The 19,216-nt window shown below is 40.2% G+C and overlaps 1 protein-coding gene across 6 annotated transcripts in view; it reads right to left on the bottom strand.

Annotated features, from left to right (window-relative positions):
* LOC122553719 (fibrous sheath-interacting protein 1) overlaps positions 1 to 19,216 on the bottom strand; it is a 400,816-nt gene that overhangs the window by 327,064 nt on the left and 54,536 nt on the right. For all 6 annotated transcript variants that reach the window (XR_015757930.1, XM_087990007.1, XM_043697966.2 and 3 more), the window contains one exon: positions 17,301 to 17,474. Coding sequence is in view for 5 of the 6 variants with exons in the window: in XM_087990007.1 (XP_087846133.1) it covers positions 17,301 to 17,474 (174 nt within the window). In the remaining variant the exon portion in view is untranslated. The remainder of the gene's footprint in view (positions 1 to 17,300; positions 17,475 to 19,216) is intronic.

The following is a 19,216-nucleotide window of genomic DNA, read 5'->3' as shown; positions in this document are numbered from 1 at the left end:
GGAGGCTCCCAAGCACGGAGGATGTCATCTAGACAGGGAACAAAACGTCTGCAACACAAATTCCCAGCTCAACGAACAGAACCACAACAACGAGCACCCGAGCTACAAATCTTCTCACAAACTTTGAATATTATATACATGTATAAATGAAAAAATATTACTATGTCTCAGACACTCTTCCCTTATTAACTTAGTGTTTTTTGGTACATTCTTTTATTACTTTTCTCTGGGTTACCAAGTCCTAACGATCCCCTTTCTTTCACTCAAGAAACGTTGCAATTATTTCTTTAATTTTGACTAGCATTAATATTTTTAGGAGTATGATATAGTTGCATGATAGATAGAGAGTTAATATCTTTGTTTCAAACAATTTTTGGCTAGGGGAGTAAAAGAGGGCAAATAAATTCAGCGCTTGTAGCCCCCCTCCACCCCCACTCCATTGTCCTTCCTTCAATGTCACAGAATGAAAATCCTGGAACTCTGAGCCTACTCCCACAGCTTTGTGGACCTACCCAAGCCAAATGGACTGTAGAGGTTCAAAGAGGTAGCTCACCATTACCATCACCATCTCAAGAGAACTAGGGATGAATGAATACTGGCCCAGCCAGCAAAGTCCACAATATAAATGAAAGAAAAATTTGCTCTCCTTCATTTGTTGCATTGATAGCATCCCATATAGGTGAGATACTACAGTATGCAGAGAAGCTGTGTAAATACAGTCCAGGAAGAATTAATGCTTTAAGGAGAAGCAAGGAAATCAAATGAAAGCATAAAAAAAGGCAAAGATTAAGAATGGAGTTAAGCAAAAACCTTGAGCAGTTATATAGTACTTTCACAATGACCACATACAGTGACTCTTCATTAAATTTTTGTAAACGGCCAAACGATATTGTCTCAGATATTAAAATCCCAATGAAAATGTTGTTAAATTACAAGGAGGCCTGTAACCAGAGATGACCTATGTCATAAAGTAGTAATCACTGTTGCTTTACCACAGACTAAATTTATGATCTTGCTTTAATTTTAAAGCATAGCATTTTGCACCAGAATGCACAAAGCATACAGAATTCAAGAAAATTCTCAACAAAAGGTTTCAATTTCTTTGAAGAGAAGCTTACACACCAAAATAAGACAACAATGTTTACAAATATTTTTATTACATTTGTGTAGCATGCAATGTGAAAAGTTTCTCCAAATTTCAATCAACCGATAAAACTTGACACAGAATAAAAAAGGGAAACAAAAGCAGAAATTGCTGGAGACTCAGCAGGTCTGACAGCATATGTGGAGATAAAGCAGAGTTAACGTTTTGGGTTCAGTGACCCTTCTTCAGAACTGCAATATGATAAAAGGCAAACATCGGCTTAGATGATTTGCAAAAGCTATATATAACTAAATTTAACAATTTGCTGTTAAGACTTTACAATTTCAAAAGTGCTGAGACTAAGTTTAATCATTTTTTTAAACTACAATACACTACAATAAACAATTCAGTTTTTATACTCGAATACATACAGTACCTATGGACCTGCAGTCTAACAAGGCATTCACATAACATTTAGATATGTCAGCACTTGGAAATCACATGTTGAGTGATAGATCAGCGCCCTTGCCACATGGCAAAACTACATTTGGAACACAATCATAAGAATGTAAAGCTGAAACAAATCAGCCATTGCTACCACCTCACGCATCAGACAGTGGATATTGAATCCTGAAGCCCCAATGTCCCTAGGAGCAGTTGGCTCAAATGCTGTGATTTTAAAAAAACTGAACCATACAGATAACATCAAAGCCAGATGTATTTGATTACAGTTGTGTTCAACTCAACTCTTACCACTGTCTCGGTAGAGTGCAATCTAACTGCTGGAATCAAGAAATAGTTGCACGGTATTTTTCATTGCCAAGCAAACTGAAATACAATATGACCCTGGCCAGGATAAGCTAACAATTCTGTTCACAATAACAGACTCTATCACACTTTCTTTTGCAAGAATTTTAGGTGCTGCACATATCCACTCACCACAGGAAAAAAAACTCTATATTTAATGCTCTGCTATTAAACTAAATTCATGACAAAATTCACAAGACAGAAAGAAGAATGCAAATATTGGAGCAACCCAAGAAAAGATCAATATGTGGAATTATTTACAAACACAAAAAAACAGGATTTTAAAAAACTGCTTAGGATTATTTATTTCCCTGGCAATTTGATACCATGAAATTCACAGCCAAAAACCAAGGTCAGAAGCATCCCAACCGCACACCATAATGGTATCTGACACCCAAAGTGATTTTCAAGTACGTGGCCTACCAGTTGACAGGTGACACATTCAGAATCCAGTTAAGGATGTGGAGCAGCTTCCCCACATTGGGGGCCAATTGGAATATCTTCAGCAACCAAGATTAACCAAGCCCAACCATCAGAGGCAAATGCGGACAACGAAACTGGGATAAAGCTGGAGGTTTAGTCTGAAGAATCTTCAAAATGTTCAAATAAAAAACAGCCATGGCAGCCAGAATATCACTTTGCATCTACATTGGGGTGGCCTATTGCTGCAGCCAGGGGCCCTTGGTTAATTTGACTGTGAAGGAGATCCTATACCCTCTGCTCTGCTATGCCAGAGGGTAACCTCCATTCCTCATCTGGGATTTGACTGCAGAGGAGGATGTGTGTGTGTGTGTACATATGAAGAGAATTAGCCTTAATAGGTCCTCTAATTGGTTTAAATGACTACTGCCACTTGTGGACAGATAGCTATCTCACACCTGAAGCAAACTCTTGGAAAATGGCCTGAACATGCCAGCAAAATGGCACACTAGTCAGCTGCAGAGTTGCTGTGTCTAGTGCTGCTTCTGAACCGCATGATGCAGCTCCCATTGACTTCAGTGTTTTTACATTTGACTTTAGATTATTTTTCAATAAACATTTAATGAAGCTACAGGTAATTCTTTCATAACATGATGGTAGTGTTCTTGTCTAACCCCGCATTATAGAAAAATCATGCTTTAGAAACAGCGCTTAAAGTGTTAGCAATGTAATCGTGTTACAGCTGCCATACTCTTTAAAAATTTCATGCTTTAGAAACACAGTATCCCCAATTTGTCAATCATTTTACAGCAAATTTGCATTAACGAAACACGCTTTATAGCAGAACAACCTGTATCCAGATGATTCATAATTGTTTACCTGTAGCTAGAATCTATTTACTTGTCATTCAGTATGATTATGGCTGATTCGTTATCTTAATGCATATTTCTGTTTTCTCCTCATAACCCCTTGGTATCTTTAAAATGTATCTATCTCTTTATTGAATATATTCACTGACAGTTGTTACAAGCACTGTGATTGACCTTTTTCTAGGACAGGATCACAATCTTTACATCATGCAATATCTTTCAGCACTGCCCCCTCTGCTCAGTAGAGACAATAAAACTTGTATATTTTCTTCAGGAATGCTAGCTTGCTGTATTTGAATTCAGGTGGTATAGCATCAGCATCTGGGCTTTATCAATGGCAAGCTAGGCAATAGCTTTGATACGCTCCTTCACTCTAGGTTCAATATCTTTTTATAATATCCAGAGCTTCCTTAGTGGTTCACAGTGTTCCATCTCTCTGGCTATGCATTACATTTACCATTTGCTTTACATGGGCATCTTTTCCAATCGTATCAATGTACAAATATCCTAAAATCAAGTCTCTGTAATTACAAGTCATAATTTGTGAAATATAAATTCAATAAATATATTGCAATTAAAACAAATCAAACATGATCAGAATCCAACAAATCAAAGTGGAAATCCAGCAAATCAATATTTTAGTGAGATGGAAGGGATATTTTCTTTAAGAGGTGCTGTGAACTCCCTCTGTAATCTGGAATATTGCAAAAAGGTTGCAATATTTTCTAAGACTGTACAAGAATCATGTCAGCAAATCCTGTGAACAGGGAACACTGAACTGCTTTTTCACTTTCTCCCCTCAGTCCACAACATCCATGTATTTCTTTTTCCTGTCTGTGTATGCGTAAGCAGGTTTTGTAAAGGAGTTAGAGTTTTAACTAATACAGTTATACAGTCTGTTCTTCTATAATGCAATAGTTGTGGCCTCATGTGACCTCGTGTTATAGAAAATTGTGCAATAGAAATATTGGAGTCTATGGGAAAAACAGGATTGGGGCAGACCACCAAAAATATCAGTAAAAATTGAAATAGTTACCCTAACACAAACGATAACACAGTTTAAGTAAATTTTAAAATCATATATTTTAATGAAATAATACAATAAATTTAACATTTTACCCTGAAAAACTAGAAGGTAACTTGAAAGGGTTTGTGAGTTTGCTGAGTTACTGTCTGTATTAAGACAGGGCTGAGGGTCATCATCATTCTTTCAGGTGCAGTTCTGGGTGCAAGGTTACAATGAAAACAAAAATTAGTCCAGAAGTAGACAGCTGTGGTTCATTGTCCTCTGAGTGTTTCTGGGGGTTGGCTTAAAAAAAGCATCTAGTTTTTGCTGCTTTGCCATCTTTTTTATTTCACGAAGAAGCTGTACATAGGGTGCTAGATAAAACTAATGATTTTGTGCTATCCTGCTGTGTTCTGCATTGTAGTCATTGTTTTCTAAGAGCTACAACTGCTTCTCAACTTCCCTCAGGATAGAAAACAAAAGAGAAGTGTAAAACTCTCATGGTGCTGCATCCTGGACTTCTTCATCTTCATCTCGAGCTTCAACTTCCCCCACAGCAACAAACTGTGGAGAGGTTTTCACAATGTGACTTAAGGAGCTCTGCAACATCCTCAGTCTCCAGTTCTTCAAATTCAACTTGCTTTGCAAGAGCAACACAATGTTCTTTGATTGCTGGAGGATACTAAAGGTTCAACGCCTTTAAAATCATGAAGAAAATTTGGGAGAACCCTTCTGCCAAACTGCATCTAAGCAATCCTTACTGACATCACCCAGGCCTCCACAATGATGTCATTTTTAATGTCAAAGCTCTTCCAAAATTGAAGAGCACTATCCTCATTATCCCTCTGCAATCAACTTCCTGAACATGTGCTTTAAATAATAAGTTTTAAATGCTGCCATTGCAGCCCAGCCCATGGTTTGAATGAGAGAGGTTGTGTTCAGGGTTAGAAATAGCACTTCCTATTTTGTTTACAGCCCAAAATTGTTCAGTCTCCTGAGAACCAATTATTAACTATTGGAAAGCAGCTGTATCATTAATAACTGGTCACTTGTCCACAGACCAGCTACTTCTTGCTGCTGAATCTTCAATTCCCACCATCCCCCACCACAGCACCCCTCCCCCAATCAGCTCCTGCTTGTCTACATCTCCTCCTACTACTCCTTGAACCATCAGCTGTGTAAAATATACTTACAATGAGCGTAATGTTTGCTTTCAAAAAAAATGCAATCTTTTCAGCAATCTGAAACCAAAAGAGAAATGCTGGAAAATCTCAGCAAGTCTGGCAGCATCTGTAAGGAGAGCAAAGAGCTGATGTTTCGAGTCTAACTGACCCTTTGTCAAAGCTAAAAAAAAGGGGTGGTATTTATACTAGGCTGAGAGAAGGTGAGTCATGGGTCCAGAAGCAAAGGTAGCAATAAAGAGGTGATAATGACAGTGCATAGAGAGATTATAGGGAGATTAGGAGCTGGGAATGAGCAAGGCTGAAGCCAGTGCTATGTGACAAAATATGTGGAGGATGGTGGGGATGGGTGAAGCAGAGGCAAAATGGAAACAGGGGAGAAGGGTAGCAAAGAGGGAAGAGGAGGGGGAAAAGGTGATGAGAGAGTGGGGAGTGAGAGAAAGAGAGACAATCAAGAAATAAGAGGTACAGAACAGTGAAAAAAAATTAAAAATGAATAAAATAAATAAAATAAAATTACAGAGGAGAATGAAAACAGAGGGGTTGAGATGGGATAATCATGTGAAGTTGTTGAATTCAATGTTGAGACCGGCAGGCTGTAACGTGCCTAGTCGAAGATGAGATGCTGTTCCTCCAGTTTGCGTTGAGCTTCACTGGAACATTGCAGCAGGCCAAGGACAGACATGTGGGCACGGGAGCAGGATTGTGTGTTGAAGTGGCAAGTCACGGGAAGGTCCAGGACCTGATTGCGTACAGACTGAAGGTGCTCAGCAAAGCGATCACCCAGTCAGCGTTCTGTCTCTCTCCGATATAGAGGAGACCATATTGGGAGCAACGAATGCAATAGATCAAATTGAAAGAGGTAAAAATGAAACGCTGCTTAATCTGAAATGAGTGTTTGGGGTCTTGGATGGTGAGCATGGAAGAGGTAAAGGGGCAGGTGTTGCACCTTCTGCGATTGCATGGGAAGGTGCCGTGTGTGATGCGAGCGATGTTAGGTGTGATGGAGGAGTGGACTATGTTGTCCCGGAGGGAACGATCTCTGAGGAATGCAGACAGGGGGAGGGAAGGGAAGACATGTTTAGTGGTGGCGTCGTATTCAAGTTGGTGAAAATGGCAGAGGATTATTCTTTGCATGTGAAGGCTGGTGGGGTGAAAAGTGAGAATAAGAGGAACCCTATCCTTGTTCTGGGAGGGGAGGGAGGGGGTGAGGGTCATGGCGTGGGAAATGGACGGCACGCTGTCGAGAGCCCTGTCAACAACTGTAGGTGGGAAGCCATGGTTGGAGAAGAAGGAGCACATATTAAGAGCACCACTTTGGAAAGTGGCCTCATCAGAACAAATGCGGCGGAGACGAAGGAGCTGAGAGAAAGGGATAGAGTCCTTACAGGATGTAGGGTGAGAAGAGCTATCGTCCACCCTACACACAAATATATGTGTGTGTGTGTGTGGTTGAGAATGTCTTGGAGAGAGTGTATATGTGTGTGAGAGTATAAACTATCTAAGTTTGTTAGAGGGTGCATATGTCTGTAGGAGTGCGTGCGTGTCTGGGGTGGGGGTTGAGAATGTCTGAGTGTGTGTGTGTGTGTATAGTGCAATGGTGGTGACCTGTAATGTGACATGAACCCAAGGTCCCAGTTGAGACCCTCCCAATGGAAACCGAACTTAGCTATCAGCCTCTGCTCATCCACTTTTCGCTGCTGCCTGTCCCGAAGTCTGCCTTGGAGGATAGTCACCCGAAGGTCCGAGGTCAAATGTCCTGGACCGCTGAATGTCCTGGGCCACTTGATGAAGGAGCGGCGCTCCGTAAGCTACTGTTTCCAATTAAACCTTTTGGATTATAACCTAGTGTTGTGTGATTTTTAACTTTGTAAACCCCAGTCCAACACCGGCATCGCCAAATCATGATAAATATTTGGATATTTGGTCTCAAGGATTATGGAGAAGAAATGAGAATACCACATCGAGACAGAAGATCAGCCATGATCATTTTGAATGGTGAGGAATCTCAAAAGAGCCAAATGGTCTACCAAATGGTCCAGAGTTTTATATTTCAATGTTTTAAAACACGAGACTAATGAAAACTAATTAAATTGGTAACATCAGAATGAAATAACGAAAATGAGAAAATTGCAAAGATAATTAAAGGCTTAATATAGATATAAAAGGGTCTTATCTATGACTGTTCGACTTAAAAATGTTTCTATTTATAAACACACTCCCATACAGGGATGCAATTTTAAAGTATCACGTAGGATGGCACAGTGGCTCAGTGGTTAGCACTGCTGCCTCACAGCACCAGGGCTCAATTCCAGCCTCGGCGACTGTGTGGAGTTTGCACATTCCCCGTGTCTTTGTGGGTTTCCTCCCACAATCCAAGTATGTGCAGGTTAGGTGAATTGGCCATGCTAAGTTGCCCAGAGTGTTGAGCAATGTGTGGGGTAGGTGCATTAGTCAGGGTAAATGTAGAGTATTAGGGTAGGAGAATGGGTCTGGATGGTATCCTCTTTGGAGGGTTAGTGTGGACTTATTGGGCCAAATAGCCTGTTTTAAAACTGCAGGGATTCTATAAACATTTCATGATCACCTCTGGTCCATTGACCTGAATTGTGTTCTGACGTGCGAACAAATTCCAGAACGTATCTATTTGCAACCTGGGGACTACCTATTTTACCTTAGAAATGTAGTTGAATACATTTAATGAGCATTTAGATTAGTCATCTGTCACCAAGAAAAGTAAACAAACCAATGATTTGGTCTAACTCCAGGAAAATTGTGCTACATATTTGTATATTCGATGGATCTTGCAACCTGGAATCATGTTCTGTTGATTTCAATATGCTTTATCTTATTTAGAGAACTGAAGTTTGAATAAGTGAAACTATGTTCTTGTCCATATTGTCTTATTGATATTGACTGAACTGGATAATTCATATTTTAAATAGACCACATAGTTCATTGAAATCTGTCTGACATTTAGTTTAATTTAAAATTTATTGCCCAGATTCTATTGGAGTACTCAAAAAAAGTAAATTCAGCCCTCCAATGAATACTGCAGTTGCAAATCATCTGAATGAAGTTGTATCACAACTAATATGAAAGATCTTGGCAGTTGGATTATAATTAGATATAATGCATAATTTATTATGGAATTTTTCCCCAAAAATGCTAAACACAAAGATTATTGATAACATCTTGATTTCATGAGGAGATTGCTGATCACTAACAGGCACAGGAGGAATCCACAAACATTAACGTGAACATTCCTCCCATTTCTTACTCATAAACTGGAGGTTCACTCAAAAGGTTCTCTTGTATACAGTCTGAGAGAGATTGAAAGGGTTAATATATATTTGAGTAGTATGCAGCACCTACCATAATGATGTCAGGGATTTGGCCCATCGAGTCCACTCCACTATTTAATCATGGCTGATGGGCATTTCAACTTACCCGCATTCTCCCCATAGCCCTTAATTCCTTGTGACATCAAGAATTTATCAATCTCTGCCTTGAAGACATTTAGCGTCCCGGCCTCCACTGCACACCGCGGCAATGAATTCCACAGGCCTACCACTCTCTGGCTGAAGAAATGTCTCCACATTTCTGTTCTGAATTTACCCCCTCTAATTTTAAGGCTGTGCCCACGGGTCCTAGTCTCCCCGCCCAGCGGAAACAATTTCTTAGCGTCCACCCTTTCCAAGCCATGTATTATCTTGTAAGTTTCTATTAGATCTCCCCTTAACCTTCTAAACTCCAATGAATACAATCCCAGGATCCTCAGCCGTTCCTCGTATGTTAATTCCTACCATTCCAGGGATCATCCGTGTGAATCTCCGCTGGACACGCTCCAGTGTCAGTATATCCCTCCTGAGGTGTGGGGCCCAAAACTGGACACAGTACTCCAAATGGGGCCTAACCAGAGCTTTATAAAGTCTCAGTAGCACATCGCTGCTTTTATATTCCAACCCTCTTGAGATAAATGACAACATTGCATTCGCTTTCTTAATCATGGATTCAACCTGCATGTTTACCTTTAGAGAATCCTCAACTAGCACTCCCAGATCCCTCTGTACTTTGGCTTTATGAATTTTCTCACCATTAAGAAAGTAGTCCATTTTTGTATTCATTTTCCAAAGTGCAAGACCTCGCATTTGCTCACATTGAACTTCATCAGCCATTTCCTGGACCACTCTCCCAAACTGTCTAGATCCTTCTGCAGCCTCCCCATTTCCTGCCTGTCCACCTATCTTCGTATCATCAGCAAACTTGCCTAGAATGCCTCCAGTCCCTTCATCCAGATCATGAATATATAACGTGAACAGGTGCGACCCCAACACTGAACCCTGTGGGACACCGCTTATCACCGGCTGCCATTCCGAAAAAGAACCTCTTATCCCAACTCTCTGCCTTCTGTCAGACAGCCAATCCTCAATCCATGCCAGTAGCTCACCTCGAACACCATAGGCCCTCACCTTACTCAGCAGCCTCCCGTGTGGCACCTTATCAAAGGCTTTTGGAAGTCTAGATAGACCACATCCACTGGGTTTCCTGGTCTAACCTACTTGTCACCTCTTCAAAAGAATTCTAACAGGTTTGTCAGACACGATCTCCCCTTACTAAATCCATGTTGACTTGTTCTAATCCGACCCTGCTCTTCCAAGAATTTAGAAACCTCATCCTTAACGATGGATTCTAGAATTTTGGCCTATAATCTTCCATCTTTTGTCTTGATCCTTTCTTGAACAATGGGGTTACAACAGCGGTCTTCCAATCATCCGGGACTTTCCCTGACTCCAGTGACTTTTGAAAGATCTCAACCAATGCCTCCGCTATTTCCTCAGCCACCTCCCTCAGAACTCTAGGATGTATCCCATCGGGGCCAGGAGATCTGTCAATTTTAAGACCTTTTAGCTTTTCTAGCACTCTCTCTTTTGTAATGGCAACCATACTCAACTCAGCCCCCTGACTCCCTTTAATTGTTGGGATATTACTCATGTCTTCCACTGTGAAGTTCTCCAGCTATTTCCTTTTCTCCCATCACTAGCCTTCCAGCATCAGTTTGAAGTGGCCCAATGTCGACTTTTGCCTGTCGTTTGTTTCTTATGTATTGAAAGAAACTTTTACTATCATTTCTAATATTACTGGCTAGCCTACCTTCATTGTTGTGTACAAAGTTAAAAATCACACAACACCAGATTATAGTCCAACAGGTTTAATTGGAAGCACACTAGCTTTCGGAGCGACGCTCCTTCATCAGGTGATTGTCACAATCACCTGATGAAGGAGCGTCGCTCCGAAAGCTAGTGTGCTTCCAATTAAACCTGTTGGACTATAATCTGGTGTTGTGTGATTTTTAACTTTGTACACCCCAGTCCAACACCGGCATCTCCGATTCATTGTTGTGGTTCTATTCGCCGAGCTGGGAATTTGTGTTGCAGACGTTTCTAGGTGACATCCTCAGTGCTTGGGAGCCTCCTGTGAAGCGCTTCTGTGATGTTTCCTCCGGCATTTATAGTGGTTTGAATCTGCTGCTTCCGGTTGTCAGTTCCAGCTGTCCGCTGCAGTGGTTGATATATTGGGTCCAGGTCGATGTGCTTATTGATTGAATCTGTGGATGAGTGCCATGCCTCTAGGAATTACCTGGCTGTTCTCTGTTTGGCTTGTCCTATAATAGTAGTGTTGTCCCAGTCGAATTCATGTTGCTTGTCATCTGCGTGTGTGGCTACTAAGGATAGCTGGTCGTGTCGTTTCGTGGCTAGTTGGTGTTCAAAATGACACGACCAGCTATCCTTAGTAGCCACACACGCAGATGACAAGCAACATGAATTCGACTGGGACAACACTACTATTATAGGACAAGCCAAACAGAGAACAGCCAGGGAATTCCTAGAGGCATGGCACTCATCCACAGATTCAATCAATAAGCACATCGACCTGGACCCAATATACCGACCACTGCAGCGGACAGCTGGAACTGACAACCGGAAGTGGCAGATTCAAATCACTATAAATGCCGGAGGAAACATCACAGAAGGGCTTCACAGGAGGCTCCCAAGCACTGAGGATGTCGCCTAGACAGGGGACGAAACATCTGCAACACAAATTCCCAGCTCGGCGAACAGAACCACAACAACGAGCACCCGAGAGCTACAAATCTTCTCACAGACTTTGAAAGCCTACCTTCATATTTGATCCTCTCCTTCCTTATTTCTCTCTTTGTTATCCTCTGTTTGTTTTTGTAGCCTTCCCAATCTTCTGATTTCCCAGTGCTCTTGGCCACTTTATAGGATCTCTCTTTTTCTTTGATACATTTCCTGACTTCCTTTGTCAGCCATGGCTGTCTAATCCCTCCTCGGATAATCTTTCTTTTCTTGGGGATGAACCTCTGTACTGTGTCCTCAATTATACCCACAAACTCCTGCCATTTTTGCTCTACTGTCTTCCCCACTAGGCTCTGCTTCCAGTCGATTTTCGTCAGTTCCTCTCTCATGCCCTCATAATTACCTTTATTTAACTGGAACACCATTACATCCGATTTTGCCTTCTCTCTTTCAAACTGCAGATTGAACTCTACCATATTATGATCGCTGCTTCCTATGTGTTCCCTTACTTTAAGATCTTTTATAAAGTCTGGTTCATTATATAACACTAGGTCCAAAATAGCCTGCTCCCTTGTGGGCTCCATGACAAGCTGTTCCAAAAAGCCATCCTGTAAGCAATCCAAGAATTCCCTTTCTTTGGATCCACTGGCAACATTATTTAGACTTGGGCTAGTTTGCTCCTAACAGCCTCTTTAGTAATGTATGTCACATCCATTTAACCTGCAAGTAATTATATTATTTACTGAACAAGAATCTTCTAGGTAGACCAGAAAGATAGAGAGCCTCATTCACTCCACCCCATTTCAAACTAAAAATAACTCACATACAACCTGCAGGGGGGGGGGGGGGGTGGCTCTGCCACAATATAGTGAACAGTGATGACCAGCAGTATTTCTAAATAGTGCCAACTGAGAGAAACTAGAATTTAGATCTTCAAGTAAAAAGCATACTGGAATCCCAAAAAACTTCAAGATGAACAGATACTGCAGATTGACAATAGCGAATCCCATAAACTGTGGCAACACTTAACACAGAATAATATCTCAGAGAATGGTACAGAAAGCATTTCAAATTTGACACAGACATGCAGGAATTGCAGAAATCTACAGACCCAAACCTGAGATCTGCTAAATCTGCAGAAGCAGCCCTATTCTTTGTTGAGCCAGTGAGCTAAGATAAAGCATTGTTCGAGTTAAAACCAAAAACTCTTGTACGAAAGATAAAACCTTAAACCCATGCAGTAATACTGGCTGAAAGGACAGTAATTTTTTTTAAAAGAATTGCAGCTTTAATTGGGTATTGCTACAACAGCACATAGATACTATGAGACAGGACTGGAAAGCTATGAGGATCTGGAGGAAAAAAAAGTGCATATTCCAGGATCAGAGAGAAATTGATAACCAGGTATCATGGCCATTGGCTGGAACACCAAAATACATTGGACATCTTTAACTCTTAACAATCACCCAGACTTATTCACTAAGAATCATTAAGTAACAGTGAATGTTAAATAAGCAAAACACATTTTACTTGGAATGATTATACAACAATGCCTTTAAAATGTTTAAAATTTGAAAATAATTATATTTACAATTGGTCAACAGCAACACTCATGAAACTTCTATAGCTTTTTATTTTAATATATTAAATTTAGTTTGCAGTTTAATTCCCACTGCCTACTGCTGCAATCCAAACTACTCCAGCATCATGGGGAATTTGGCAGGTGGTCTCACATTCTCTGCACTGTGTCAAGTTCTCTGTACCTAGTTGCAAAGGAGGCTCTGGGAAGTGGCCATCTTGGAAGACTGGCTCATTAAAAAAAGGGCCAGGCAGGAAAGAGGATTGTTTTTCTTACTCCAATTTTCTTATGCCATTTGTCATAACAACTCTGATATTAATCAAAAGTTCTGAGCCATTAAATCTGGAGACCAAGAGGTGAGGCAAAAGTCATTGCCTTTGACCAGCTGTGGCTTCAAGGAGCCCTTGCAAAACTGAAGTCAATGGGAACCAAGGGGAAAACTTTCTTTTATTTGGAGTCATATCTGATATAAGTGAAGATGGTTTTGCTTGTTGAAGGTAAATCAGCTCAATTCCAGGGCACTGCTGCAGAGAGCTCTTCAGTATAATGTTGTTGGCCCAACTATTTTAAATTGCTCATTCATGGCCTTCTCTCCATCATAAAACCAGAACTGGAGATGCTTACAGATGATTAGTGTCCCACACAATTAACAATGCCCCAAATACTGAAGCAGTTCATTCCCACATGCACCAAAATCTCAACATTTAGGGTTGGGCCGAAAAGTGGCAAGTAATCCTGAATTTAGACATGTACCACGCAATGTAGTAATATAGAATCTAACCATTTTCCCTGCAGATTAAAGTATTGCTGAATCTCACCATACAGTTGGAAGAGCAGGTTCAAGGCTCGAAACTTTGAAGTAACTCACCTCCTGACTCTCCAAAGCTTGTCCATCATCTACAAAGAGAGAATCAGGAGTTTGATGGAATATTCTCCAATTGATTGGATGACTGCAGTTCCAATAGTACTCATGAAGCTCAACGTTCTCAAAGCAGCCCACTTGATCAATACTTCATCTACTCCCTGAAATATTCACTCCCTCCATCACCAAAACCCAGTAGCAACAATGTGCACCATAAATAAATGCACTGCTGCCAATCATCCTTCAACAGCACCTTACAAATCTGCAAGTTATTTTCAATACCTTCAAAGGTCAAGGGGAGAAGATGCAATGGGAATACTACCAGCTACAAGACCTCCTCCAAGTCACAAACCTCTCTGACATGGCAACATATTGTTGTTCCTTCACTGTTGCTGAGTAAAAATACATTTTTTCCCTTTTCAATTGTGGGTGCCCCTACACCAGGTGGACAATAGCAGTTCAAGAAAGCAGCTGACCACCATCCTTTAAAAGGCAATTATGGATGGGCATTAAATTAGAGTTGATGCGTCAGGTGAAGGCAAAAGTGCCAGAGATGGGTCGGACCCGGCTGAGAGCCCGGTTGACAATGGTGCTGGGGAATCCTCAGTTGAGGAAGAAGGTGGACATTTTGGAAGCCCCCTTATCAACATCAGCCTCATCAGAATGGATGCAATGGAGACGGAGGAACTGGGAGACTGGATTGGAGTTGTTACAGGAAGCAGGGTGCAAAGATGTATGGTGCAGGTAACTGTGGGAGTTGGTGGATATTGGTGGCCTGTTTATCCCCAAAAATAGAAACAGAGATGTTGAGGAAGGGAAGGGAGGGGAGGGGTCAGAGATAGACCAGGTGAAAGTGAGGGCGGGATGGAAATTGGAAGCAAAATTGATGAACTTTTCCAATTCTAAATAAGAGAGGGAAGCAACACCAATGATGTCATGGATATATCAGAAAAGATTTGAGGATGGAGGCCTGAATACAAGTGGAACAAAGAATGTTCCATGTACCCCTTGAAGAGACAGGCATAAGCCCCATGCTTGTACCCATGGCTACAGCTCTGACCTGAAAAAAAAGGTGTTAAAGGAGAAAGTGTTGAGAGTTCAGGCCTTTGCTCCAGGAAGAAGCGGAGAGCCTAGAGACTATCCTGGTCTCATATCTGGTCTCATCCTTCAACACACCAATCTGTTCCCTGGCCAACATCTGTCTCAGACTTTCTGCAATGCTCCAGCAAAGCTCAGCATAAGAACAATATCTCATTTTTCACTTGGGGACCTACAGCCCTTTGGACTCAATATGTGGTTCAATAATTTTAGAACCTGAACTCACCCATGTCGAAGCCCCCAACCCCACACACCAGGCCTTCTTATCACATTCTGCCATTACACACTACCTATTTGTCACTAACAGTCTCCATTAACAGTTATTCACTCTCCTAGCCAGATTGTTATCCACTCCTTTGTCTGTCTAACTGTTCTACTCTCTCTTTGGGCTCTATCCTAACTATTGTTTATTCCTACCTCATCCCCCCACCCTATCTTCCATATATTAACCAACACTTTCTGAGCAACCATCCGAAATTTCTTTTCAGATGCTGCCAGACCTGCTGAACTGTTCCAGCAACTTCTGTTTCTATTTCCGATTTACAGCATCTGTAGTTGTTCTGGGCTTAATGGGCAATACATGCTGGCTTTAGCTAACAGCTGCATAACACAAAGGCAAGTTACAGACATTAGAATGGCAAATAAATAGATATTTGACACAGATGAATACATGCCACCTGAGAACTACAGTACAAAAAGACTCTTCATAAATTGCATACTGTTTGATGTGGTTATCACATTAATTACATGAAGATAAATTAAGCCTAGAAAGGATGATGCATTTTCATGCTCTGTTTTTCATCAGGGCGAAGCAGTATTTGTCTACACAGCATTGCTAAGCTTGAAAGTATAAATGTAAATTTAAAGGGCTGATCCAGCTCAAGAACAAATCACAATGTAACCCCCTGCTGGCATAGTCATAGTATGAATTTATCATAATTATTTTTTGGAAAGGAGCATTTCTCCTTAAATTGTGCACAGTTTGAGCTATTTAATGTCATGCAGATATTTAGCAGTTGTATTGTGCACATTGAGATATAATTTGAATACAGGACATGGTAATTATGAGGAAATAGGATGTAGAACGTGTGACCAGTAGCTTGCAGCATGTGGCATGAGGAAATTGCAATTACATTTTCTTATAATAACAACAGTTGCTGCATCTTTATAGTAAATATGTCTGCTGAGGAATCTCATAATATATCTTCAAACAAAGTGAAGCTATGTTTAGGTTTAGTCTTGGTGTGAGACCAATTACTTTACGCAAGTTTATCATAGAAACACAAAACTGGTGAAATCAAAAAGGGGAATATGAATTATAACACAAAGGAAACACACGAAATTGACAGTATTGAACTTGAATTACAACACCATCGGAAGCAGAAAACAAAATAGCTTCCAAATATATGCAATACAAATGTCCATGGTAGATGTTGAGAGTAATTTAATTATTCGGCTGTGAAGCACACTTAACTACATATGCACAACTGCATTCTCAAGTTTTCAAAAGAGCTGATGCATTTTATATAAACAGGTTCTCTCAAGTTAAATTTTCTTGACATCTGTTCATGTCCTAGTCCAAGCAGTCGAGCTTGTACTACTAATTGTTTCAGCATCATGGATGCATGCCATAGCATGATAGTCAAAACATAGACAACAGACCAGTCTAATACAAAGCAACCATCTTCACTTTAAAAGTCACAGTGAAGTAGGTGAAACAGTGCAAAATATACAGTTACATTAACCAAATATTATACACATTTGTTGGAAATAGCTATGATTTGCTGTGGTTAGGTAGACTAACAAATCTCTTGATATGTGTTGCTGGAAAAGCGCAGCAGGTCAGTCAGCATCAAAGGAACAGGAGAATCGACGTTTCGGGCATAAGCCCTTCCTGAAGAAGGGCTTATGCCCGAAACGTCGATTCTCCTGTTCCTTTGCTGCTGCCAGACCTGCTGCGCTTTTCCAGCAACACATTTTTAAGCTCTGATCTCCAGCATCTGCAGTCCTCACTTTCTCCAAATCTCTTGATATGTAGATTTTAATTTCTCTAACAATGTAGGAAAAAATTTACAACTGATAGTTGGTTCCCCTACATAATGAGATCCGGAAGTTACATTCTTTTGTTCTTATCTATTGTAATAAAGAACTTTTGGCAACTAAATTCATAATTACCTTATTAATCATATTTTCAATTTGTGCTCTTGCATATTCATTACCAGATGAGTGAGTCAGATACCTTCTGAAATAAATTCCCAATTTTCTTTTTAATGGATAGCCTGGCCTCACTTACCTGATAATTCTGGGTTTGTATACTGGACAATGAGCTGGTAATCATTGGGAAATCATCATCCAAATTGAAAACTTGCAGTCTGGCATCTATGTCAGCCAACTGTTGTTGATCCATGGGTTCTGGAGTGTATCCTTCTCTTTCTACCACAGATAATGCCCAGGGAACTGAAGTGTCCTGCAGACAAATAAAATACAAAGCATCAATGTAAACTTTTCAGTAAGATGAGAACTCACTTGTACAACTGAAAACCAGAACTTTAATAAAAATTAGATAGCAAAAAAATGTATTGTACACAGCACTGATCGTGAAAGAAACTTAACAAAAAAAAGGAAAGCAGAAAACAGAAACTGCTGGAGAAACTCAGGAGGTCTGGCAACATCTGTGGAGAGAAAGCAGAGTTAACTTTTCAAATTCAATGACCCTTCATCAGTATAGAAGTAGGAAAGCAGATATGATTGTAATTAAATCACAAGGTAGGGATCAACTAATTAATAGACAAGAGTATTCAGTGGGCAGCAATGACAATATCTCAAAATTATTTTCATGGCGAAAAGAAAAATACTGACTTAATTATAATTTGTGATTGCTAGTAAGATTCAGCTGTTCCACAAGTATTACATTTCTTAACTGTTATAGATAAGGTGCTTTTGTTAAAACTGCAATGGAAATTCAATATTCAAAGGATTGAGAAAATCATAAAATCTAGAAATAGAAGTGCCAGTAAATTCTTCAAGTAATAGATACATTTAGAGCACATCTTTATTATTGCAGATGTTTAAAGAACAATGAACACATGCAATTCTGTGGCATGAACGCAACAGTAATGATAGACATCCCTGCTACAAACTCAAATATTCTACTATTGCCCACTGTCTGCTCTCCATGAACCAGCACAATAAATTGAGATATGACATTTTCCATAATGCATCTCATCTGCTGCCAAGTCAACTCATTTTATTTGTCGATTTCCATTAAAAGAAATGGAGCAGTATTGAAGGAATTTCAAATTGTATAAAATGAAATCAATATTATATGACATTCAAATCTCAGTTCATTGCTATCAGATAGTGTAAAAGTAAACTTCCCAAACTCCTCACATGCCAAGAGAGTTACACCACCTCCAGACAGTCAGGAGATGCCCATCTCTCAGGGCCCAACTTCCTCCCTCCTGAAACCTGCTGCTGCCTGAAGCACTACAAGCATAAGTGCAAGTTTAATCCTGCTTTTAAGGCAGCTTATGTCACACATCTGGCTGTGACTATATAATTAACTTGAAATTAAATGTTTATCAACTTGTTACTTGATATTTTAAATAATGAATTTTTTTGGCTACATTATATTTTATAAAATGTTCATCAGTTACTAAATCTTAAATGATAAGAACCAGACACAGCACTGGGTGAAAGAAATTTTAGATGAAAGGGCTAATTGATTTAAACTTCTGCTCCACTACAAACCAGCTTGTAAATTTTCATCAGGAAATGGTTAGTGGTTTATAACTGTTACACTAGTAGGATCCAAGAGGAAGAGGTTCATAAGGAGAACAGAACTCACCTGAAATATCATTTTTGTGAAACAGTCATCCCGCTCCCCCCTCAATCAAAGCAAAATGCTCAGAGACACAGTGTAGTTTTACCTTCTTCATCTTTATTCCGGGCCCTGGAGGGAGAGAGAATGATCGCCCATGTGCACAGAGACATGAGTTCACTGTCATCTCTCGAATAACAGTTTCTCAATGAACTACATATTCATTTTACAGGGAGGAGCATCCAGATAAGGTGACATACATATTGATTGGGTGACCGTTACAATTAGCGAGTGTCAATAGGTAAAGATTAAGCCAGCTGCTGTTACACAATGAATAACTGACTTCACATAATGAATACTTTTCACCTTGTTAACTGATGTTACATGCT

The sequence above is a fragment of the Chiloscyllium plagiosum genome, unplaced genomic scaffold (assembly GCF_037043375.1).
Source record: "Chiloscyllium plagiosum isolate Xiang-an unplaced genomic scaffold, Cpla_swu_hap1 HiC_scaffold_8, whole genome shotgun sequence".
Taxonomy (NCBI): domain Eukaryota; kingdom Metazoa; phylum Chordata; class Chondrichthyes; order Orectolobiformes; family Hemiscylliidae; genus Chiloscyllium; species Chiloscyllium plagiosum.
Note: the sequence above shows the minus strand (reverse complement) of the source record. Positions and strands in the feature narration are given on the sequence as shown.